At 32.4% G+C, this 25,983-nt stretch overlaps 4 protein-coding genes across 5 annotated transcripts; 1 reads left to right on the top strand and 3 right to left on the bottom strand.

Moving 5' to 3' along the window:
* Positions 1-1,428: 1,428 nt before the first annotated feature.
* LOC116347944 (mitochondrial-processing peptidase subunit beta-like) lies at positions 1,429-3,531 on the top strand. Its single transcript, XM_031778770.1, has 4 exons — positions 1,429-1,565; positions 1,924-2,821; positions 2,881-3,087; positions 3,157-3,531. The coding sequence occupies exons 1-4, from the start codon at positions 1,515-1,517 to the stop codon at positions 3,384-3,386; spliced, it is 1,386 nt and encodes a 461-aa protein (XP_031634630.1). The 5' UTR covers positions 1,429-1,514; the 3' UTR covers positions 3,387-3,531.
* Positions 3,532-3,581: 50 nt separating this feature from the next.
* On the bottom strand, positions 3,582-9,428 carry LOC116347946 (dual specificity protein phosphatase 14). The gene is made up of 3 exons (XM_031778772.1): positions 9,060-9,428; positions 4,052-4,450; positions 3,582-3,909 (listed from the first exon to the last, which is right to left on the bottom strand). Exons 1-3 carry the CDS (start codon positions 9,197-9,199, stop codon positions 3,720-3,722), a joined length of 729 nt encoding a protein of 242 aa, XP_031634632.1. The 5' UTR covers positions 9,200-9,428; the 3' UTR covers positions 3,582-3,719.
* Positions 9,429-12,781: 3,353 nt separating this feature from the next.
* On the bottom strand, positions 12,782-14,224 carry LOC116347852. The gene has a single exon (XM_031778592.1). It carries the CDS (start codon positions 14,222-14,224, stop codon positions 12,782-12,784), a length of 1,443 nt encoding a protein of 480 aa, XP_031634452.1.
* A 909-nt stretch (positions 14,225-15,133) lies between these two features.
* Positions 15,134-17,214, bottom strand: LOC116347878 (probable GDP-L-fucose synthase). Of its 2 annotated transcripts, none has more exons than XM_031778648.1 (7): positions 17,128-17,214; positions 16,889-16,903; positions 16,491-16,683; positions 16,308-16,422; positions 16,108-16,236; positions 15,687-16,050; positions 15,134-15,621 (listed from the first exon to the last, which is right to left on the bottom strand). In XM_031778648.1, exons 3-7 carry the CDS (start codon positions 16,619-16,621, stop codon positions 15,386-15,388), a joined length of 975 nt encoding a protein of 324 aa, XP_031634508.1. In that variant the 5' UTR covers positions 16,622-16,683; positions 16,889-16,903; positions 17,128-17,214; the 3' UTR covers positions 15,134-15,385. The 2 variants fall into 2 exon arrangements, with proteins under 2 accessions (XP_031634508.1, XP_031634507.1); XM_031778647.1 differs by having other exon boundaries at positions 17,038-17,205.
* Between the last annotated feature and the right edge of the window lie 8,769 nt (positions 17,215-25,983).

Below are 25,983 nucleotides of genomic sequence, written 5' to 3'. Positions count from 1 at the left end.
GCTTTAACAACATATTGAGTGGAGAATATAGACACCGTTTTTGACATTTGCAAATCAAAACAGAAATATAAATGGAGAATCATCCGTTCCAGTTTTTTGGAAATTAAGCAAATAAAAGGCAATTTGTTCAATGAAAGAAAATTATAAACATTTCTAGTTTTTCATTGAATGATATTCATTCATATAAGATTTTTAAAAACTTTACGATGATTAATTTAAAACTGTAAGTATTAACAGTTATACAATTTATGAATTAATTTGTTTTTTTACTACAAATTTCATAGAATGTTGACTGTTTTGTTGACAAAAAGAAGAAATTGAATTCAAATCGATGAAATTTTAAATTAAATCAAATATCTAAATATCGAGTTGTAAATTTCATTATTTGATTTTTAACTCACTTTTGTTTTCATTGAATTGTTTTAAATATATATATACGTAGGGCACCGTTTATGTATTGAGAATAACAAACACAGATAAATATTTATTATTGAAAATGGCCTTATTGTTTTTCAAAATATTCGCTCGAATCACTTGCCATAGCATTCATACCACTCCGAAAGAGATATCTCCAAAACGTGTGTTATGAACGCATCAACTGCTTCTTCGGGCAGTCGTTGGGTGCCAAATCAGGACTGTAGGGCGGATGACCCATCAATTCGATCTTTTGACCGGTCAAATATTGATTGGTTTGAGCCGATGTGTAAGAGCTCTCATTATCATGATGAAGAAATATTTTGCGACGGCGGTTGTCTTTTCTTATTTCACCAAACACTTCGGGCAAATAAATGGTGGTGTACCAATCAGAATTGACCGTTCTACGATCCTCTAGTGGAACTGTTACCACATGACCATTTCTCCCGAAAAAACAGGCGACCATTTGCTTCGAAATGCTTCTTGCTCGAACAACTTTTGTTGGGTTATCTTCACTTTCGAAGACCCATACAGTTGACTGCTGTTTACTTTCGGGCTCATATCCATAGATCCATGATTCGACACATGTGACGATCTTATAAATGTCTTTTGATGCACCTCGATTGTATTTGTTAAGCATTTCTTTACACCAATTCACACGAGCCATTTTTTGATCATCGGTCAATTTATGTGGGATCCAACGCGTAGTAATGTCAATTCTCAATACATAAACGGTGCCCCTGGTATTAAAAATATTATTTATATTTAATTGTTATTATAACTAATAAATGTTATATAACTCTCAAATACCGTAATTTTTTCAATTTGAAATGTTTTTTTTTTTTTTTTTTTTTTTTTCAATTTTCTTGAAATTGTTTCGAAGGGCCAATGACGCATCATATGAATTATTTGAAAAAAAAAAATGAGCCGATTCCGATGTTATTATCAATGTATCAATGAACGCACTCGTTCCTTGACTATCAATGTCATATGAAAACTTTGACATTTTTGTGTTGCATGGAAAAATTAATAAGTTGACAGATAAAATTTCGATTGAGGTTGTGACTGTCTTGGATTAACATTCCCTAGTTTTGGCAAAAATGGCATCACGACTCCTAAAATTGTCGTCCAACTTTCGAGTATTGTCTCAGGTAGTTAATTCCACAGAATTTTCGATCATTTTATTTATGTCCAAAGATTTTTTTTTTGTTAAAATGCGTTCGTTTAGTGTACACGGCACTGTGTGGTGTTATGTGTAAAACATTGAAAATGGCGGACACCATTCACACACTCTTATGTAATTTTTTTTTGTCTGTATTCATTCACATCTCGTATTGTGTCGCACATTTTATCGATAGAAAAATTATAATTAAACAAAAACATGTGATTAGATATGCTTCTGAATGATATTCAGTACAATGATATACATGTGAATTACACATCGAAATATTTCAATTGCCAGATGTATGTTGAAAATCGATTAATTGACGTTGCATTTTTTAATTGTAGCGTTTCAAGAGCGGTGCATCGCATAGCGGTGACTATTTATCTGCTTTGTCTACTGTTGGTGAACCAACTGAGCTAACCCTTACCGACAACAATGTTAGAGTTGCCTGTCAAACAACCAATAGTGAAACAACAACAGTTGGTATTTGGATAAATGCTGGCGCTCGTTATGAAGAGGCTACAAACAATGGAGCGGCCAATTTAATTCAACGATTGACATTCAAAGGCACATCCAAACGAGCCAAAGCCAATTTGGAATCAGAAGTGGCCAATTTAGGAGCCCGTTTATATTCATTCACCAATCGTGAACAAACCGCATTTTATGCAACCTGCCTCAATAAAGATGTACCAAAAGTAGTTGAACTCCTATCGGATGCTGTACAAAATCCAAAATTGGACGAAGCCGATGTTGCAAATGAAATTAAAAGCGTTTTACGTGAGACAGGCGAAATTGAAGCCAATATTGAAGATGTTGTATTTGATTATCTACACGCCACGGCATATCAAGGCACTCCATTGGCACAAACAATCATTGGTAGCCAAGAAAGTCTATCATCATTGAAATCAAAAGATTTGCAATATTATGTCGATTCACATTACAAGGCATCACGCACGGTATTGGCCGCATCAGGTGGAGTTAAACAAAGTGAACTACTCAAATTGGCCGAAAAGAATCTGGGAAAACTCGATGATACATTTGATGGTGAACCACCGGTTTTGTCAAGATGCCGTTACACTGGATCGGAAGTTCGTCTCCGTGATGATTCACTTCCATATGCTTACTTCGCATTGGCCGTTGAAGGACCAGGATGGAGTAGCCCAGATCGTATTCCTTTGCTTATTGCTTCTACTGCAATTGGCGCATTTGATCGGTCTCAAGGAAACTTCGAAGATGCATACGGTTAGTTTCAAAAACTTTTCCCATGACAATGGAAACTAACTGTTTTTTTTTTGTTTCAGAACTTTGTCACAACTACAAAGCCTTCAATACTACATACAGCGACACAGGATTGTTTGGCGTTTATATAGTATGCGAACCAATGCAATGTGATGAAATTTCAAGAAGTGCTTTGAAAACATGGCACCGGATCGCAAACTCCATTACTGATGCCGAGCTTGATCAAGCCAAAAACCGTTTGATCACACAATTGTTGAGCCAACAAAACAGTAAGTAGACTTAAACATAATCCCTTTTTTTCGTATAGTTGATGATTTTCCACATTTTTTTTATCGTAGGTTCAAAAGCAAATTGCGAAGATATTGGACGATCAATTTTAGCGGTTGGACATCGAACCCCATTGAGTGAAGTGGTTGCTTCCATTCAAAATGTTTCAAATCAAACGGTGCGTGATATCACCGACAAATACGTAAGCAACAAATGTCCAGTCGTTTCAGCCGTTGGTCCAGTTGAACAGCTTATGGATTATGTTAACCTCCGTGCAAGAATGTATTTGAGTCGTCTTTAAGTTGTAAAATATTTATAACTTAAATGAATCTAATATTTTCATTATCGCCATCAAAAAATAAACCACATTTATTGATGGATTAAAAATGAAAATATGAATCAATTTAACTAATAAACTATATTTACCGCCAAAAAATGCGTTCATGCTTCTCCTTCTTTTATTTACGCCTTTTTTAAATCACAAAACCCATTGAAAACCATTCTCATGTTCATTTATTATTTATTTATTGAAAAAATAAGTTAAAACTAAAAAATACATGATAATATTAGTATTTGTATCACTATAAGTTGCTTTTCATTTGAAATATGTGTGTAAATATAAAAAAATGAAAGTTTATCGTAGCTTTAGGTGGCGGTGCTTCTTGTAAAATATTTCCAAAGCTTTATACTCCGTCTCATAGATGTCGGGAACTTCGCATCCAAGTGATTCTTTAAATATCATTGCGACGGTAGTCTTTTTAAATAGTTTTTCCTCATAAGCAATTAACTGTCGTACAAATGATGTGTTCGGTCGAATCTGTGGCCTATAAATTTCAAAGAAATATTTTCAAAAATTTAGATTGAAATGTATATGGTTCTTTGTTGCAGAAATATTTTTTCTTTTTCGTTGGTACAAAATGTGTTTCGCACTTTTATTAGCATATTATATTGAAATGTTGTAATTACCTAGCTGCTCGAACAAATTCGTATGCATCTTTGAGTGAAATATTCATGTATTTCATTAAATATGCTAAGACTAATGTTGCCGATCGACTTACACCTGCTATGCAATGCACCATGGTTTTTCCATTTGTTTGCCGAGTACGTTCGATGAGATCGGATACTTGGTCGAAATATTCGGCAATATTAATATCACTTTTATCCAATACGGGAACTTGAAGATACACTGGCGTTGAGCCATTGGCGTCCAATGGCAATGGCGTATTAGGTAATTCTGGCGCTGCATTTATCACACATGTTATACCAATTTTTTCTAAAAATACTGGAATTGCCACACCGGCACCGCATAAATATAACGATGGAAAAATTTCGGAGATCCCAGGCAAACGAATTTGTGGCTTTAATCTAATAGAGAAATAAAAAATAATTAAATTATTAAAAAAATCACATCAAAAAACGTAAATTTAAAATACGTCCTTATTACTAGGTTGTTCGGAAAGTTTTTAGAATGGAAATGAAAAAGGTTGAATTTTGACAAAATTTTATTTTATTCTTCAACTTAATAGTCGGCCGAAAGTAATCCAAAATAAAGTATTTTATTAAGTTAGTTCAAAATAATATTTGTCCGATTTTTCAAGCCTTTCAAGCGGCGTAAAGGTCGAGACCAAAAAATATGTTCAACCTTTGGCATCGAAATATTCTTTAATTTAATAGCAGAAGTACTCGAGAAAAGATTTTTCACACTTTCATGATGAACCCATTTGTACGACATTTAAATGAACCGTTGAGAAACAAAGATACCTTCAGAGAAGTTGAGAAAAAATCTTCAACTTAAACTGGAATGTAAATCAAATGTCAACGTTTAAGAGTTGAGAATTAGAGAACAACAATAAAATAATGAGAAACAAACTGCAACTTCAGTTATGATGCAGTTTGTTATGAAATGTTTCACTGTTGCTCACTAATTTCGAACTTCTATTGGTTGCCCGAAATGCCAATTTTCTCACTATTCAATAGGTGTCACAAGGCAAGTTTATATGAAAAACTCGAAGAGCACTCTAAAAGTGAAAAAAATCCAGATCTTGATTTGGATGATAAGTAATGCGATTTTTTTCATTCTGATTTCACCAGATGATACAGAAAATTGAGTAGTATTTGTAAATCGAAGAAAAAAATTATTGATTATTTTTTTCATTTTTTTTATTTTTCACCAATGTCACACGTCCGTACATATTTTGTATTGGTCATTTCAGCGGTCTTCCGTGTTTTTCATACAAGTCTCCCATGTAAATGGTGAAAAAGTCGCAAAAAATGAAAAAAATAATTGAATTTTTTTTCTTCGATTTACATTTTAAAAAAATTCGGAAAATATACAGCCATCATGTGAGACAATCTCCTAAAAAATAATTGCGTAGCAAGTATTTATACATTTAAATGGGTCGTCCTTAATGAAAATGCACGGAAAATGTGAAATAATAATCATTATCATTAATTTAGCTGAAATATATAAAGAGATATATATTATTTTGCGTCTCAGAAAAATTTCAATATAAATTCAATGATGTAAATTACACAAGCTCTTGTGGACTTTGTGCAAATAAAAGAGTGAATGAAATGTATAATTGTTTTTTTGTCCTTATGTGAAAGCACATTTCTTTGTCTTATCACCTTTAGATGTCATTCATCCGTTCCACTCGAAAAATTGGCGACTCAAAACAAACATTGCGTGCGTAAATATTTTGCCAAATGCCAAAATTAGTACGCAATGAACTTGTTAGTCGTCATGAATTGGAAAATTTAAATCGTCATCAAGCTGTGTGCTATTCATATTTGGCCTGCATCATTACCATATATACAATAACAACGTAAAAATAAATGTCCATTTCGTATTGAAAGAGCGCACGCGATGCTTGAATTGATGAGAGGTGGCACAATGAGATCGTTCTACGAGCCCGAATAAGATCGAATACGAATAAAAAAAACTGAATCAAAACCCAATGTGAACAGAAAGAACGAAATAATTCGGTGCTGTTTTCGTATTCGTATATTTTCGCTCAGTTTGTTTCATTTGTTTTGCACATTCCCCAGTCGCCCACTAATTTGACACGAAGGAATTTCCAAGTATACAAAGTATTGGCGTACCTATATGACTCGCATAAAATGTTTTTAGTCATATATTAGGGTGGGCCAATTTTTTTTGCATCAATTTTTTTTTTACATCGTGATTCTGGTTCTATGGGTCATAACAAGCATTTTTGCCCAAGGAATCATATGTCTAAAATGAATTTCGAGCCAGCGGATTTTTCTCCATAGATATTTTCCAAAATATTTAAAAATCGATTTAGATATTGCATTAAAAAGGCAAAAAAAACATTATTTTTTATCTAGCCAAATGCGGGGGTTTTTGGGGTCGACATTTATTTTGCGATACAATAACGTTTTGATACGATTTCCATACAAAAACTGGAAAAATGGTCGTTTACTTCCTTTTTTTCCAAATTTTTTTTGTTGGTGTCGATTTTATCATCGGATCAAAAAATTATGTTCTACAAAGTCGTTCAGAATGATGAGAGATTTTTTTTTTGGTTAGCCGCCTTCCAACTCCCCCCTTAGGGGGGTCAGGGGTCATAGCCCCTTAACCCATGATTTTTTGACCTGAAATTCAAAATTCGGCTTCAGCATGGCAAAAAACTTTAGAAAGTGTTTTTTCCAGATGCGCTCCGAGACAATTTTCACAAAAAGTAAGATTTGGGGTCAAATACTATGAGACTATGGGGTATTTTGTCCGATGGCTCGAAATTTATTTTAGACTTATGGTTCTTTGGGCAAAAATGCTTGTTATGACCCATAGAACCAGAATCGCGATGTGGAATTGAAGGTTTCTTCGGCCCCCTACAAATTGACCCACCCTAATATATATAAATATGTATGTATGCCTATCACATTGAATTTTTCATTTTCATATGGTGTACTTTATCGGCAGCGCTTAATTACTAGATACGGCGGTTTTGTCGTGGTGACTTTTAAACTGTTTTTATTTATTCAATTGTGTTAGCTGTAGATGCGCGCATGTGTGTCTATATATTTGTTTGTTTACGACGAACGCTATGCATAGATCCGTTAACTATGTATAATTTTTGGCTATTATTTTCTCGTTCGGAAACTATTCTCGAGTATCGCGGAGTTTGAGCGGAAAATATGCGTCGCTTGGAATTCCTTTAAGGCCATCGACGCGTCAATATTAATATTCAGTGAAAATCAGTTTTTTTGTTGAATATGACTCACGTCATAGCTATGTTTTAACTCATTTTTTGGTTAGTTTTAAGCCCAAAAATATCATGATCTGCATTCTTGTATTGCAAAAAAAAAATGTTAATCGTTTAATTAATTAAGCAGGTTGAACAGGACTGACCTAAATACCAGACTTTGGCTTGAATTAACCTACCAACTGCGGTTCGTATCCAGCACCTACTAGATGTTTATGTAGCATACTCATTGATTTTTCAATTGTAAATGTGAAGAGCAGCCAGTTCGAGTCAAAGTGGCACGTAATTTATCAAGTGCACATTTCATATTTGCTCATCATTATGGCGAAATTCAGTAGCAATAACATTTATGACTATGGCATAATGGATCAATTTACTAAAATCCGTTTGCATGACAAATAGCATTTGAATGTCCCAGTTTGTGGTAATAATTTCCAAGCTCAATGTAATTTTAATGTTGCTTGGCTCATTTTTCATTTTATTCAAAATGCTGGAAAATTAGTTTAATCCAGAATATTTGCAACGAATAAGTGACCATGATAGAAAACATGTGGGCCTGTCAAAAAATATGATTTAAAATCTTCATATTAATTTATGGCCCAATAACTCAACAATTTCTTTTTTAATTATTCACATATTTTGTTTGGACTTAATGTGTATAGCGATTTCAACTGCACATTTGACCACATTTTCAAATAATTTGCTCCATTTTGTTTCTTGAATGAATAACGTTGAGTTAGAGTGTGGTGATTTATACATATGAAATGCTATGATAAACCCATTTTTATGGCAACGGTCACCACATCACTCGTTCACATGTCTTTAATAAGCTAAATACATATAAAAATTGTCAAAATATGTGAGAAAAATATGTCTTTTGAAACGAAGCCAAAGGAATTTCGACTCATTCGATTCACTTTCTGTCGAAAAGAAATTTCGTTAAAATTTGTATTAATCAATTATGCATATTATTAGACGAGACTGAAATATAATATATAATGATGTTTGATTGAAATGAAAAGTGAACCTTTGCATGTAAATTTGTAGATGAACGCTACGTCATTATAGATAAATTATTCTATGGCGTTAATGAGTCATTATATTTAATAATGGTTTCAAGTCGTTCTTTTACATACAGAATGTTTGCGTATGACCTTTTAAAGACGAACATTTTAATATTCGGATGATAATAACCAAATAATCGTCTAGCACAACAGATTACATTCTCATTGCCTACTCAAATACCTATGGAATAAGATGCACAGCCTTGAATATGAATATTTTTGTAAATTTTGGCAACCACCATTGATAACATCCGAAATGTGTAGTTGAGAATGAAAATTACTTAGTTAGAAGAATTTTCGCTTATGGAAATATCGGTGAGAGAGCATTTTCGGCGATACATTTTGCGACAAGACATTCATCAGTATCAAATTCAAATGAGCCACATTTATAATTATAGAAATGCATATAACATAAAACGATATTTGCGAGCACATCTTAGTGATGATGTAGGTTTTAAACAATACCATCCATTCAAACAATATCGTCGATACAATTTAACAATGTCAAAATTCAAGTGGTTTTTTAAGATTTATTGCTTTTATATTTTAGATCAAAGGTGTATGTGGAATGTGGATGCATACGTCAAGCGAGTACGAATTTTGTGCTAAATTCATATCGGTATTAAAACATGTTTTGTACGTTATTTATCAGCAATATTTGATCTAACTAAATTACATATGTACCTCGGTTCTTCGTTGTGTGCTTTCAACAGATCCTGAATGTCACTTGATTTATGTTGATGCGGTAATTCCAATGCATTTTTGTCAACACATTCATCATTGCATGTCACAGATTCCACCATGTCTGAATCAACCATTTTCATTTTCACTAATTTTTCTATAATTTTCTTGTTTACAATTGGTATGTTTAATTTAAACTTTCACCAATCAAGTTTCTTTTGGTTTGCCAATGAATTTAATGTTTGCACATAAATTCAACAATATTTAGAAATAAATTTGCTTACAAAAAAAATTCAACTATATTAAGGTTTTTTTGTATGTACTTTATTTGATTGATTCTTAACCGTCCAACAGCTTTGGCATACTTTGGTAGACTGTTTGAAAACAATATGAAGGATTCGCATCGAATCACCAAACAAATGTTTGCCGTTATGAATACACATCTGTCTTTGTTCAACATAGTTGTACAAACCGATGCGTTCATACGATAAAAGAATGAATTCGCGTTGTAAACGCGCGCCGAGACTTGATCATATACACGCATACGATATGGTTGTATGGTATTTTTTTTTGTTTATTATGTTTTGCTATCGAATAATTTAACCGTCTCGAATACTACACGCGCTTTAGATCATCAAACTACAAAATAGCACATTTTAAATATATGTTATGTTGATTAGGTTTGGTCAACTACTCATTTTGATGAGTAAATTGTTTGGAAAATTGCTAACAAGTGGGCGAGAAAATTCTCTAATCGACTAAATCCAATAAATTGTCCATGCAATAACAAAAACAAAAACTTGTTGCATATATCATTAATACAACAACATAGAAATGAAACGCTCGCCACTTTTGTGAATTGACAATTTTTTTTACAATTTAAACTTCATTCAAAACATGTAAATGATATAGATTTCGGTCAGTCTAGCGCATGACCACCACACAATTTGACCTACTTAGATACGATTTTATGGTTCATCATCATAATGGCATATACAATTCGAATGCATTGAATGCATTTCAATACCAAGAATCGTTCGTTGATTAGTCGTTTAAATATATCCTCTCACAAATCTAAAAATATCGCACGAAAAACACTAATAATGGTGATTGTAGAGCAAGAATGTTGCTCACGAATGTTTGTGAATTTTTGTTTTTGTCAAAAGAATGTGATAAATGAGACGTAAATGAATCATCTTTTTCGCTGTTGTTTTGATCTTTTACATGTTAAACATTTAAAAATGACATGAGTCTGGCAAGTGAAACAATCATAAATATACATTATATACCAAATAGTTTTACATGCGAATTATCATTATCAATTTTCCTTTGTTCAATTTAAACAGAAAAGAAGGTATTTTGTGATTTTTCACTGTCAACTTTGTCTAATTAAAATTCAGTTACTGCGCAAAAATAAAACATATGCAAAATTGTCATGAAATTTATTTTTACTTTTGTGAAAACATTGAGCGTGTATTTGTGTTTGAGGATGAAAAAATTACCTCACGAAATAAATTACCTCACATCAATTAACAATGGCCACAAAAATGATACCACGAATGCTTTGCCTTTAAGTTGAATGTCAATGCACATAATAAAGCAGTAGAACGAAAACCATTGACACACGTAACAGACAACGATTGAACAATGAAAAATATCAAGAACAGCGCAATCAATTGTTCAAATAATGATCGAAATGTTCAGCAGCGGCTTTAATTTAAATTACACTTATTGTAGTTAAATTAAGGGAAAATTGTGATTGATGATAAATATTTCCAAAGAACAACAAAGTTTTGAACAAACCATCAAAAACCTTGAACAATAATGTAACAAACATAAACGACATCAAATCAACACACGTCAAATTACAGTGAAGAATTTTTAATTAACTGATGAAATGTTCAAATTATCAAATATAAACATTGTATTGTATTATCATTAGAAAAAATGTGCAACAACAACAACATTGAATGTTTGACTAAAAATAGCCATTTGTTGTAAATAATTGTTGTGAATTCCTTACTGCCTGTGGTTTTTTACTCCCAAATGTATAACATTTTATTCGATACTTAAAATACGTATACACTCTGTTTGAAAAATTGCAACGGAATAATTTCATCGACGTACGTGTATTACGTGAACAAATGATTTTGTTGGTCATAAATATGATGTGGGGAGATAAAATATTGTTCAAAATGAATGGCCTTGTTTTTAATAAAACTTCGCAATAGCAAGTATATTTTAAACTGGCTACACCGCTTCCGCCCATTTAAGACGAAGCGTTCGAAACGCCAAACATATGTTTTTGATAAAAAAAACAACATTCCACCTCAAGGACCGTCCGACAAATATATCTGGTATTTTGACGGCGCCAACCTGAAACGTTTATTCAGCAATCAATCTATTTTTAGTGGTCCATTGCTTTGAAGTAAATTTTCTACTGCAAATTGTGGAAAAATCATAGATTCTGGAGTTGACGATTTAAGGGAGGGGTAATCGCCAAAAAGATGCTCAAAACCCCTAGAAAAATCGAATTTTTTTAACAAGTATGGAAAATCCTAGGAAAATTGAACAATTTTTACGTTCGAGGGATCTTTTAAGACATACTTACTTAAAAATTACTATTCCATTACTCTACAATTCCTGATCCATTCCTTCGATTCATTTTCCATTCTGTTCCATTACGCATTGATTAATTTCCATTTTTTCCATTCTTTTGTCTGGTCAGAATCCATGGGAAAAATGCAATTTTACACAATGCTGGAACCAACTCAATATGTCAATATTTTTCATACACCAATTCAAAATGAAAAATCTAGGTTAAAATACTCAATTGTATAATTTCATTGATTCCAACGATTCCATTAGAATTATAATAAAAAACACAAAACTCACAAATCCGAAGAATCCGAAGAATCTCATGAATCATAGGGACTTTGACAAAGTCACTTTGTCAATAATATAAAATGTGTTGATTGTTGAGTTAAATTTTATTCCATTGTTAAAAGTCGGTAAAAATGAAATCATTGCATAAACAAAAATAATTGAATTTTATTTTAATTTATGTTTGCTAGCATATTTATTTTCTATAAAATCAACATACGTTTGTACGTCAAAAGAAAAAACACAAAAATGTGAATATTTAATGAATCTGTGGATCTTTACGAGTCTGTGAATCTGTGCAAATCATTGGAATTATAGCAATTTAAATCAAAAATTGAATCGAATGTGAATCTTTGTAAAATTTTGTAATCATACTAATCGTACAAATCCGACACAAAAGGTGAATGGATTCACCGGTGTCTCCCCCCTAGCATATTAGTCTATGATGTTGTCAAAATGTTCAGTTTATGTTTACAAAATGTAATGTCATCATATAAATTCTCAGTAAGCATATTTAGCAGAATTAGTCAAGGTGGTGCGTGCATTCATCCAAATAGAATTATTTTTGGATCATAATGAGTTGTATGAAATTTGGTGATTTACGTGTATTTTTAAATAATTGAAAAAAGTATGAAACTTTTATTTTGTTTTTCAACATTAATACACTTTATTGGTATCAAAAATACTCATATACGTATTTCGGAAACAATGCTTCCTTCTTCAGTGAGTTAGATGAACAAACTGATTTTTAAAACAAAAATGAAAAGACAACAAAAGCAATGGTATATTGTAAAAAGTAAATGAAACTATGTTCAATAAAAATAATCAAAGTTAACCAAGAACTACACATCAAATTTGCCAAAAATGGAATTATAGATCGGTCCGTCGTTTTCATTCATACTGTTGTTTTTGTTCCTGTTGATGTAATACGACTCATATGCATCAAGTTCATTGCACTTGTTAACTCGGTGTAAAAGTTTCAAGTTTGCTATGCTCATTTTGTGACCGTTTTCAATCATATGTTTGGCTACTCTTGATTTTTCTGGTTCTTCATTGGTGATGTGTCGGTCATGTTCACCGTATCTCATGATTATAGCTCTCCTTGACTGGCCAATGTATTCTTTGTTGCAATCATTGCATTTGATTGCATAAATGCCCGAATTGTGATGTGCTTCAATTTTATCCTTTGATCCACCAATTGAATGTTTGAGTTTCATTTCGCTGAATTCACCAATTTTTATGTTATGTTGATTGAAAATTGGTTTTATACCCCCTATCAGTTCTGGATGATGTGCGAAACCTGACCATGTTTCAGCTACTTCGTCGCTGGTGATGAGACTCAAATTGGTGTGATTCCGAAGTTCTCGTTTCCTCTTGTGTGCAACAATCAATTCATTTATTAGATGATCGGTATATCCATTTAAATTTGCAATATCTTTAATTCGTTTAATTTCGTTGTTGAATCTTTCCTCATTCATTGGAACATTAAATGCTCTATATATCATAGAGTGGAAGCATGATATTTTATGTTGGAAAGAATGGAACGAATCAGAAGTGATGTAACGTCCGGTGTTGGTTGGCTTACGGAAAATATCAAATTCCAAAATTCCATCATTTCGAATTAAGACTAAATCAAGAAAATTGATTTTACCATTATCCTCTACTTCATGCGTGAACTTGATTGTAGTGTATTTAGTGTTGTTTAGTTGATTTAGAAATTGCCTCAAAAGATGTTTTTTGATGACGGCATATACATCGTCAACATATCTGTGCCAAATACGTGGAAAATATGCATTTTTCTTCATCTCTGTTTCAAAGTTCGACAAGAATAGATTCGCCAAAAATGGACTCAATGGTGATCCCATGCAGCAACCGAAATTTTGTTTGTAAAACTTTCCGTTGAATTGAAACCAACTTTCACTCATGCAAATCCTAGTTAAATTGATAATTTCAGCTCTCTCGATGTCATGGACTCCATTTTGCACAAGCCAATCATGAAGAATTTGTAGCGTTATATCAATTGGAACATTTGGAAACAAAGATTCGACATCAAAAGAAACTTGAATTTCATTGTCTGCAATTTTTGTGTTTTTGATTTTATTCACCAAATCGATCGAGTTTTTTACCGATGCTGATTCAAATTGAATTGGTAAAGATTTGAATTTTTCCAAAAGCCAAATTGCTAGTCGTTCGGTTGGAGCATTCGAAATGATGGAATTTTGGAATTTGATATTTTCCGTAAGCCAACCAACACCGGACGTTACATCACTTCTGATTCGTTCCATTCTTTCCAACATAAAATATCATGCTTCCACTCTATGATATATAGAGCATTTAATGTTCCAATGAATGAGGAAAGATTCAACAACGAAATTAAACGAATTAAAGATATTGCAAATTTAAATGGATATACCGATCATCTAATAAATGAATTGATTGTTGCACACAAGAGGAAACGAGAACTTCGGAATCACACCAATTTGAGTCTCATCACCAGCGACGAAGTAGCTGAAACATGGTCAGGTTTCGCACATCATCCAGAACTGATAGGGGGTATAAAACCAATTTTCAATCAACATAACATAAAAATTGGTGAATTCAGCGAAATGAAACTCAAACATTCAATTGGTGGATCAAAGGATAAAATTGAAGCACATCACAATTCGGGCATTTATGCAATCAAATGCAATGATTGCAACAAAGAATACATTGGCCAGTCAAGGAGAGCTATAATCATGAGATACGGTGAACATGACCGACACATCACCAATGAAGAACCAGAAAAATCAAGCGTAGCCAAACATATGATTGAAAACGGTCACACAATGAGCATAGCAAACTTGAAACTTTTACACCGAGTTAACAAGTGCAATGAACTTGATGCATATGAGTCGTATTACATCAACAGGAACAAAAACAACAGTATGAATGAAAACGACGGACCGATCTATAATTCCATTTTTGGCAAATTTGATGTGTAGTTCTTGGTTAACTTTGATTATTTTTATTGAACATAGTTTCATTTACTTTTTACAATATACCATTGCTTTTGTTGTCTTTTCATTTTTGTTTTAAAAATCAGTTTGTTCATCTAACTCACTGAAGAAGGAAGCATTGTTTCCGAAATACGTATATGAGTATTTTTGATACCAATAAAGTGTATTAATGTTGAAAAACAAAATAAAAGTTTCATACTTTTTTCAATCATAATGAGATATTTTTCATATTTACTTTATTCAAACAAGATTACAATAAAGATTTGTATACAAAGAATAAAAACTTCTAAAGCTTATAAAACAAATTTACGAATTTATGTGTTTTGTCTGAGTTTTATAAACCATTCATTTTTGCATAACAAATTCATTTATTTATTTTTCATTAAAATCGAAATGTTTTATTCACTATTATTTCGATCTTTGAAGTTTATTTTTGATTTTTTTCTGTCATTATTTTCGGACTTTATCTTGATTTTGAAGATACCAATCAACTGTGTACTTTATGGCCTCTTCGAATTTAGTGAACTGAAAATCTGGCCGGTATGAGCGAAGTTTAGTATTCGATGCGGTTTTCTTATGCTGTCCATCTGCTTTGGTTGTATCAAACTCGATGCGACCTTTAAAATCGAATGCTTTGGCTATTGATCTAGCCACAAATTCAATCGTTACTTCATCCGCTTCGTCGACTATGTACAAAAATAAAAATGTATAAATATAACAACCGTATAACATATGTGATTTGATCACATACCTGATAAAATAATTGGCGATACACTGTCATATTCCCGTAATGTCCAAACGGCAAGTTTGGCTAGATCCAGTGAATAGATGAATTGACGCAGTGGTTTTCCACTGCCCCAAACCGTGAATACGCGCTCTTCTTGCGGCGTATCAACGGTGTTATCGTTAATTATATTGTACAAACGATGAATCATTCCAGGTATTACGTGACTTGCAGTTGGATTAAAATTATCATTCGGACCGTAAATGTTACACGGTACGATCGATGTGTATAAACGATTATGTTGCTCAAAATAACCTCTATTCAGTACATCAATTAAACGTTTTGCATAACTATAACCGAAATTGGAATCGTGAGGCAAGCCGTTGTGAACCTGAAATATAAAGGATATTTTTCAAGTTATTTTTTCCTCTGAACCGGTCCAAATTACCATTGTTTCATCAATCGGATATGTGGTTTTATCGGGGAAAATGCATGTAGATAAACACGAAACGACTTTATTCACGTTGATCTCATGGCACACCAGTAATACATTATCATTAATCAGCATATTTTTTCTCTGGAAATGAAATAAAATGAAATTAATACAAATAATTAAATGTTCAGTCTTAAGATGATAGAAAATTATACCAAAAAATCTAAATTGTTGTTCATGTTGTAAAATAAGCCACCAACCATAGCTGCCAAATGGATAACTTTGTTTGGTTTATACTTTTCAAAGAGCTCTCGGGTCGATTGTAAATCTCTGAAAAAATCAAATGTTGATTTTTAATTTAAGAACTTGTAAAAAACAAAAGTGGACCTTAAACTTACGTAAGGTCACCATCTTTAGAGCCAACAAAAATCCATTCTTCGTCGTTGCGTTTTTCGGTTGTTTGGATAACATGTCTGATTGCACTTCCGACCAAACCAGTGCCACCAGTCACTAAAACTCTTGTCGACATGATTAAAAATGCTTAAATGTTATCTCACAGAGGTATTCGTTCTGTTCCAAACAAAATGTATTCTAATGATAAAAATGAAATTGAAGTTATTACGTACAAAAAATAAATCTGTTGCCTCTTTGACACGTATGCACATAAAAAAATATATTCTATTTATTTTGTTTACAATAAATTTATCTGTATGAATAACCCCAAAAACACAAATGTTTTTTTTTTGTTTGTGAATTGGTTTAAATTCGACTGGCTTGACAAATATTGTGAATTTACCTGTGTGACAATTACCTAGAGTTGATCAGAAGAAAAGAATGGAAAAAATGGAAATTAATCAATGCGTAATGGAACAGAATAGAAAATGAATCGAAGGAATGGATCAGGAATTGTAGAGTAATGGAATAATAATTTTGCCTTGGGATTACCTCCCGCAAAATGTTACTTGTTTTGCAAGTGCCTTCGAATTAAATGCGATTTCCTGTCGAAATGAATGAACAAACCAAAGTGACAATTACTTTCTTTCACAAGACGTTATCTTTTTTATATAATTTCAAATAGATTCGAGGAAAAGTATTTCAAAAATTGTAAATAAACAATACTTATCGTTGTCGTACAAAAGCTATTTATTGACATTTGTTAGGGTTCAATAATTGCATACAAGACCATACAGGAAGACCGGCAAATGCTATTGAACGTGACGCATATATGGAATTATGGTTATTTTTATTATTTTTTTCAGCATTAATTCATTTGTAACTAAAAAAACGGTTTATTTTTAACTTGTCAATCAAACTAAAAGGTAATATTTTGTCACATTCTGGATGTTTCGTTTAAATGGATCATTGTGGCGCATTCAAAATAACCTATTACAACTGACAGTTGAAATGAAACCCATTCCAACGCAGTTGCTATTGAAAGACAGAGGTCGTTGGTGGGTCTGCAATATATGAAATAATAAACATAAATCAATGTGAAAATTATCTTTACAACATTGTCATTGTTTATTGCATACAGAAGATAACATTTAATAGACATATCCACTTTGATTTGAATTGGCAGAAAAATCTGCATGGATTTGCGATGTTCTCGAATGAACGCTATTTTTATGCAATATCGGAAATAGGTTTGTCTGTAAACTATAAATAATTGTAATTTTCCCATCTACAGTGTTTTTATTTATTTTTTTTTGTTTCGTTTGCATCGTTCCCGATTGTGGTAAATAATAAACGTCGGTCAATTTTTGTATCGAACATAAAGTGTACACTGTACACGTGAGCTCGCTCTGGTTTTCTATTCAGGTTTTGTTCAATTCACATAAATTCATAAGTTGTGACAAAACATTAACATTGATATTCTCATTCGGTTGTTCCATTCTAAATCTTCAGTTAGAATGTGGCAAAGAGGGAATGAAATGTGCTTTGTTTTTTTTTTTGAAAACTGACCAAGTGTTCTCTTTGTCAACGCAAACGACGTGTGCAGTATGTAGTGATGGCACATGCGATGCGAAGAAATGGTCGTAATTTGATATTGCTTTGTTAGACGACAGATAGAGAGACAGAGAGAGATAGAGAGAGAAAAATAATTGAAACATGTCGTATCGATGTGATTTAAGCAAACCAATTTATTTATTTTGCTATCGTATTTATATTATTCAGCACGGAAATGCATCGAAATTAAATGACATCGGTTGATATCTGGCGAAATTAGTTCACCATGTGTGAAATCAATTCGAACATTTAATCAAATGAATAAAATGCTTTGTACGCATTTCTGTACACAGCGATGGAATAACGTTTTAAAGTTATGGCATTGAATCAGATAAAATGTTCGAACGATATGTAATGAGAAAACTCGGTTGATAATCTGGTTCGCATTTTAAAATTTATGTTCATGATCAATGAACGCGATCAGTTCAATGTTTTGACTCATTTCGTGAATTATTTGTTTGTCATTTCAAAAGTATTCTCATATTTTTACAACAACAACACCACCATATGATACATAAATCTTACATATAGTTGTATTTATTGAGCTCATCTCTTTCAAAAAAATGACATTACCTCGTTGATTTGTTGGTGGTTAAAACATTTAAAATGGTCTACAACATCACAAATCCTACCGCTTTGTATGTAACATTTAGAATGGGGGACAAGACACACACATATATATATATATATGTATCTGTTTACATTTCATTTAATTTTTGTTAAATTATTGCTGTCAAACGAAATGATAAGATTTCTTTTTGCGGTTGTTATTATTATTGTTATTGTCGTTATTGGTCAAGGTCACAATGATCGGCCTTCAGCACTCTAGTTTACAGATAAGCAGTGGTTTCGCCGAGTCTCTTCAACGGACTCATCATACCGGCGAATGCAATCGAATTGAAATGCTTTTCCTTTGATTTCATTTTGTGCATGTTTTTTGTTTTGTTCCATGGCACTTTACGATTCACTTTGACTATGAATATCCATTGGATGGATGCAGCATGCTGTATAGCATTCAATCACTGCAATTGGTTGTAACGGGTGGCATGGCATAAATGTCATATATTTTATTTATTTTTAAATATTTTTTGTATAGAATTTATTTTGTGAAACAAAAGGAAAGCGAGTCATTTAAAACTAGATCGTTATTACAGAGCAACCTGTGGCCTGTGTGTACACTTGACAAATTAAATGCTCTTTAAGGTAAGATGAAACATATAAATTAATATTAAATCATTTTCCGATGATTTTTTGTCGTTGTCGTTCATATTTGTTCACATCATATTACCTCCCGCAAAATGTTGCTTGTTTTGCAAGTGCCTTCGAATTAAATGCGATTTCCTGTCGAAATGAACAAACTAAAGTGACATCTTTTAAACGAATAGGTAAAGAAATGAATTCGATATAGAAGAGTGAACAATTGATCATAGCAAAAATCGAATTACATTTAGCTAAATGCAATTCTGAATGGATTTAACAAATTGGCATTGAAATGAACATTTGAATATACTGCATCGACATTTTGTTATTCAATTAATTTGCAATAAAACAAAATACACATTTTGCACATCGATTAGAACATTCGATAATCATTCTGTGGGACTGACGAAAGCATCCTTTACGTCAACCTAGAGTTGTTTAAGGCGGCACGGACTGAGTACATTTTTCTTGTATGTGTCGCAGTTTCTTGTATATTGAGGTGTGGAACTTGAAAATTTATATGGATTAGGTGCGGTGCTGATAGCTTTGGACGTTCCAAATTCAATGTCTGGACATATGCACAGTAAATTGCTTTTTATGGCTTCAAGATTTGGATTTCGGATTCATTTTCAAAATAAATAAAGAATTTCTCAAACTGCAAAAGTACAAAATTAAAAATGTAAATGACAAGAAACTAAAACGAGACGGTGCATCCCTTTGATATAATGACCAAATGTATGCAGTTTATGCGAAACTACGGTTACAAGGACGACATTTTATTTTTCGAATTTGTGGTTCGTCGAAGAATAAAATCGATACACCGGTACCATTTTGTACTAGTTATAATGAGTAAAAAAAATTGTGTAACAACTGAAGTTGTAGCTCCTCCACTTGTTGCAAGTCTCCCATATTAAAGATCGATTCAAATGAGTGCATCGATGTCGATACAAAAAATTACGAATCAACACATGCAGTAGTTGTGTTTTTGACGAGTAGTTCAAGTCAAAAGATAATTATCAATTATTACCGCCCTTCCAGTACAATATAAACGCGCCCAATCATGATATTAACATTGATCCAACCAGCACTGCATTGTACACTGAGAACCAAAGAGAAATATATATATATATATTGACTTGACTTTCTTGGTTTTAATTCACGCTACGCAAATTGAAATTTGTATCGTTTTTTTTCCTCTTTGCTGTGTGTGCTGGGATGTGTACGATCTTGTTCTGCCACTTACACTACATACTGTGTGTGTGTTTTTTTGCTCTTCAATCGTTCGTTATTTATCTGGCTTGCATATTTCGTATCATGCTTACGTCTTTGTCTGAACCGTTGCACTGTATGCACATTTCTTTTTTGTTTTGTTGTCCATCTTCATTTCTTATTCGTACATTCGAATTGATTGTTTTTCCATCATGTAGTTGCTCTTTTTTTTTAAACTGCAACGTTTAACGTGCAAATTTACAAACACAAACACTTACAGCTTGATATGTTTTTTTTTGTCCTTACTTTGCCGATGTTTACATCCTACTCAATTCGATTTGAGAATGAAAACATCAAAACAGTAAACCAATTACAATGTATCTGAAGAAATCCTTTTGACATCTCTGTATTACCAACATGATTTCGAAGCATTATAAATCATGATTATAAAAGTGATGGCGACCAAGGCGATTGCATTAAATCGTATTTGCTATGGTCAAATGGTAGCTACTAGTCAGTGTAATTAATCTGTTTGATGACAGTGTTTGCTATCACGAGCTTGCCTGCAAACTCTAATTCGCTTCCAATCGTATTTATAACGAACTTAATAGTTGTTGCCATTTTTTTTTTAAATTCTTCTCAAGTACAAGGAAGTGTACGTATATACATACTCAATTATGTTTGATGGAAATAGTATTTGCATGGTATTTGCATGTCAGTTTATATTCATCCAATAAAATCTTCTTGAACCTGACACTGTTCAGATGATTATAGGTTAACTCTTCTTTGCCATACACACAGAAGCAGACGTTTATATTGAGCCCATTCTCATTGGGTGTTTGAAAAACATTCGGTTTTTTGTTTTATTTGAGTAAAACCAGAGAGTACGTGTTAATGTCATATTAAGATTCGTGAGCTCCTCTCTCTCTATATGTACATCGGTACAATTATGATTCTTATATATCCATATGCATACGAAGAGAGACAGAAAAAGCTACTTGGATAATTATTATAAAGCTACTTATATATTTCTTTCTCAAGATTTGAACGCTCTAGAATAAAAATAACATATTGTGTGCTCGCATATCGAAACCATATTTTCTTACAAAAGGACTTTTTCTTATAAAAAGTATGTAAGTTTCATTTTGTTCGGATAAGGATAGGTGTTAGTAACAAAATTTCGTTTCGCTTTGATATGCAACGGTTTTGAGTGACGTTTCATTATGCGAGCATACAATATGTTATTTTTATTCTAGAGCGTTCGATTATCAGCAAAAGGCAAAAAGAAAACAATTTGAAATCATGGATAACATGAACAGAAAAAAAAGATGAAGAATATGTTAGCGCATTCCAATACATATGTTTTGATCTTTTTACTCTCCAGTAATAAAATAATTGCCAATGATTTGGACATAATATTTGGCGACGATGTTTCTTGATTTTGAAAATGGACGTGAAGTGAAGAGCATCAAGTTGGCGAACAGTATTCTGAATAAAGCGATAAAGACTCACGTATGGTTGTTTGTACCAAATGAAGACAATGAAAAACGATTCACACACAACAACGGCACGAGAGAAGTGAAAAAAAGAATCCGAAGTGAACGAGTGGCACTGGCTCTGGCAAAAAGAAAATTTTACACGAGAGAGGCATCGAAACTCCGCCCCAGCTGCCGTTTATTATTACACAATATTCTATGTTAATTCGTATACTTTTTACCATTTACTTTACGTTGGCGTCTTTGTTGTTGCTGCTGTTAGTAAGTTGTTTCTCTTTCAGTTGCTTTCTTCTTTTTTTCTCTACCGCTTCTTTTCTCTCTCTCTCTCTCTCTCTCTCTCTCTCTCTCTCTTTCTCTCTCTCTCACTCTTTATCTTCATTCTTTTGTTACCTTCATTTTTATTCTTCATTGAGTTTCGAACACAAAAATTGCACTTTATAAACATGTTTGTCGTGGCAATTGCCAAAATACTTGATGAACGCATTGTTATTAAATCACGTTTTAATGCAATAATTTTTAACATCTTTTCTAAAATGAAAACAAGTAACACTGATTTAAAATTTGAATAGGCAAACAAGCGAACAAAGTTGAGTGCAGAAAATTTTACCGATTCAATGAGTTAATATGATGAGTAATGAATACGAATTGAAATCGAAAGAAGCATTTGAATCTCAATGCCGAAGAAAAAACTCCAACTACAACAGAACACCAAAAACTAAAAGCAAATACATAATAAGCAAATCCAAAATGATATTGCCCACAAAAAACCATTTACATTGCATTCCACAATTCTGTGTTCACAAAATAAAATGTCACTTAAATGCTTCATTCCCAATGCTGTATTTGTCTGACTCACGACTAGCAAATTGATAGCAAGATAATTGACCCTATGACAAACTTAACGTTATTTATTATGTTCTAAGACTAATTTACCGGCATCAATTTAATTGCATCGGTCCGAATCCTATTGCTAAGTGGCTTGTTTCATGATTTGTTGTTGTTCGTTGTATTTTTTTTTCGTTTTACATTATAAACGTTTTGAACACACTAATTGCATTTATTGCATTGCGAATTTCAAAATTGGCACAGATAACAAATCGTCATTGACAAACTTAGCCCAACATAACGAATGTTTGCATACATAAAATAAATGATAAAATATAGTTAGTTAAATGAAATAGCACTCATGGATGGACTATGTCAAGTGATAATTTCATTGAATCTTACATTGGAAATATTTGGGTCGAGTCTCAGTCTTTTTGTGGTAGGATTTTCAGTTTTTCTAAATGTAATTTGAATTTATATCAACAGTCGTCAGTTTAATGAGTTATTCGGTTCTTTTTCGTATGGTGGCACTGATATTAACTGGTTGATTAACACCATTTATTGTATTGATATAACTTTTTCTATCTTTCTCATCATTATAATTGATAATAAATGTCCAACGATCATCTTCGCCATGCTCCCAACAAATCGAAAACGATCAACAATTTTAAATATCATTACAAAATCATAAAAACTAATTCCTGGACATTGACATTGGAATGAAAGAATACTAATACATTGTTTGAAAGGGCCATTAATTCAACGCCCAGTTAAATTGTCTACAAAATTTGGGTGACAAAAAATTCCGATTCAATTCGAAATGTTTAGTGATTGTTTTAATATCGGCCTCCATTTGTTTTGCTTCCTCCGCACGAACTTTTTTTTCCCGAACATCTCAATTGACATCTAAAACATTCGGAATAAGAACTTTAGCAATTGCTTTCTATTGTCATCGTCTTCCATTTCGGATTGTCATGAAATTGATTTTTAAAAATAAGAAATAATTTTATTTGATTTACATATTCACAGGTGGCAAAAAAATATAAATTTCCAACGAAATAAATCGAAAGACTTGTGTGATTCACGCGGATATACAATAAAAAATTAATTAATGGCACCATTAGCTTATTATTTATTGCTTGATTGTTTCTTCATTTATCAAATTTTAAAATATTATTTTTCGATGGAAATTGTAATCTATCATTCAAACCTACGATTCGCACGAAGAATAAAAAAAAACGGAGATTAAAGCAATGCATATTATGTATTTCCATATGGAAGCATTAAAATTTTATAAATTCAACGGATTTATGTATTCTTATTTGCGCAATGTCAAAACAATTCACCTCACAAGCCTATTAAATTGGATAAATGATTGTGGCCCACCTCACTGCAGGCAAAATGTTTCACATATAAAATGTTGAATACGGAAATGATATGAACACTGAACAGAGTAATTAGCATTTCTCACCATGATTTGTTGATTAATTTAAATTGTACTTACGAGAATTTTTTTTCGTTCGAGTTGCTTTCTCTTAAATTGTATGCTATAGTTAATCAGGTGCTTTTTTTCATCACAATTTTTCAAAAAAAGGCTATTAAAAACTAAACAATAGACTTATTATAATGCTAATTACACCAAAGAATTCTGCAAGAAAGAACGAGATCTCTTTTTCTCCCCCACGCTTCAACTTGAATGAGTTTATTTAGTAATAATTTGTGGTTAAATAATTAGACTTTCTGACATGTTTTTCCTCTTTAGTTTGAATTTAGAAAACCGTTTGTCGCTTTTGTGTAGTTAACTTTAAGCATATGTCTATCGGTAAGATTCTAAAATTGGTATGTATGGCAGAGATGAATGCAAAAAAGGAGTGGGAATGACGCATTAGAATCTGTAAACAGATAAAAAGCATAAATATCTTCAGAAATGAGCCCAATCTTATTACAGAATAATTCGCAAAATAAAGTATATATTATAACATAAATGGCAAGATTCAAAAGAATTCGTAAAAACTGGTTTCAAATCGCAATGTTTGATTAAAAAAAATGTAGGAAAAGTAAAAAATGAAATGTTTGCTGTGGACTTTTTCAGGTGTAAACTATTCCTGCTCGTAGCATCACATCCCACACCCACAATTTTTTTATGTAGCACAATGCGCATATAATGAAATGCTTCACGTTCTGTCAGCATGCGAACCATGTCATCGACGCGTAATAAAATACAATACTGATACATAATGTTTCATCTGGTTTGGAGCCAATTCAAAATTAATGCTTCTTGACCAATGATTTGAGCTGGAAGAAAAATAAATGGCCTGTTTTCCACATTTAACAATAAAACAACAACAGATTGTGACAGTGACATGATTGATTACTGCATCTAGAAATTTAGACGTCAAGTTTGTGTATTTGAGCCTCAGTCCATGTCAAATTTTTATTTTATTTTATTTTTTCGAAATTCGAACCATAAACCACCAACTGATGTTTTCAGATGAAAGGTAACAGTTTCCATCGTAAATTCTCAGCCAACAAAATTGTAATGTTTTTTATCCATTTTAACGTTGAAAAATGTAACGCTCTGACCCATTTTGGTGGTCATTTTCGTGTCAAATAGAAGGTAGATTTTCTAATAAAGAATACAGATTCCATATTCTACACTATAATGTGAACCCGACTCAATACAATAAGTTTTAATTTCATATTTCAATTCTAATTATTCATTTGACGCATATAAAAAATAGATGTTTTCGAAATGTATTTGAATATGTGTAACCTTTGACAGTTGGCTGCTGTGTGTGTCACATCGAAGCCGACAGTATTTGTTTACATCCAAAAATTTGCCTCGTAATCATCGTGCATCGCATCACAGTCGTTTCATACAATCGGTTTCTTTCTTGTTATTTCAATATAGTGTTTTTGTGTTTTCACTCAATAGATATGTTTACGCGGTGAGTTTTGTGTTTGTTTCTGTTTTTATATTTAAATAACGGAACATTCACAAACCAACGACGTAAAAAATCAGAATTCATCATCATTTGTGTCAGTCTTACGATCGAAAGAGTGAACTTGTTGCGAATGTTGCATCAGTGTGATATTGATTCTTAGAAGCAACGCGTTGTGTGTGTCAACATATTTGAATTTCCATTCTGAATTT

Source organism: Contarinia nasturtii, unplaced genomic scaffold (genome assembly GCF_009176525.2).
Source record: "Contarinia nasturtii isolate CC-2019 unplaced genomic scaffold, AAFC_CNas_1.1 Cnas_scaffold_2166, whole genome shotgun sequence".
In the NCBI taxonomy this organism is placed as follows: domain Eukaryota; kingdom Metazoa; phylum Arthropoda; class Insecta; order Diptera; family Cecidomyiidae; genus Contarinia; species Contarinia nasturtii.
The sequence above is the reverse complement of the archived record's forward strand: the minus strand, read 5'-3'. Positions and strand labels throughout refer to the sequence as shown.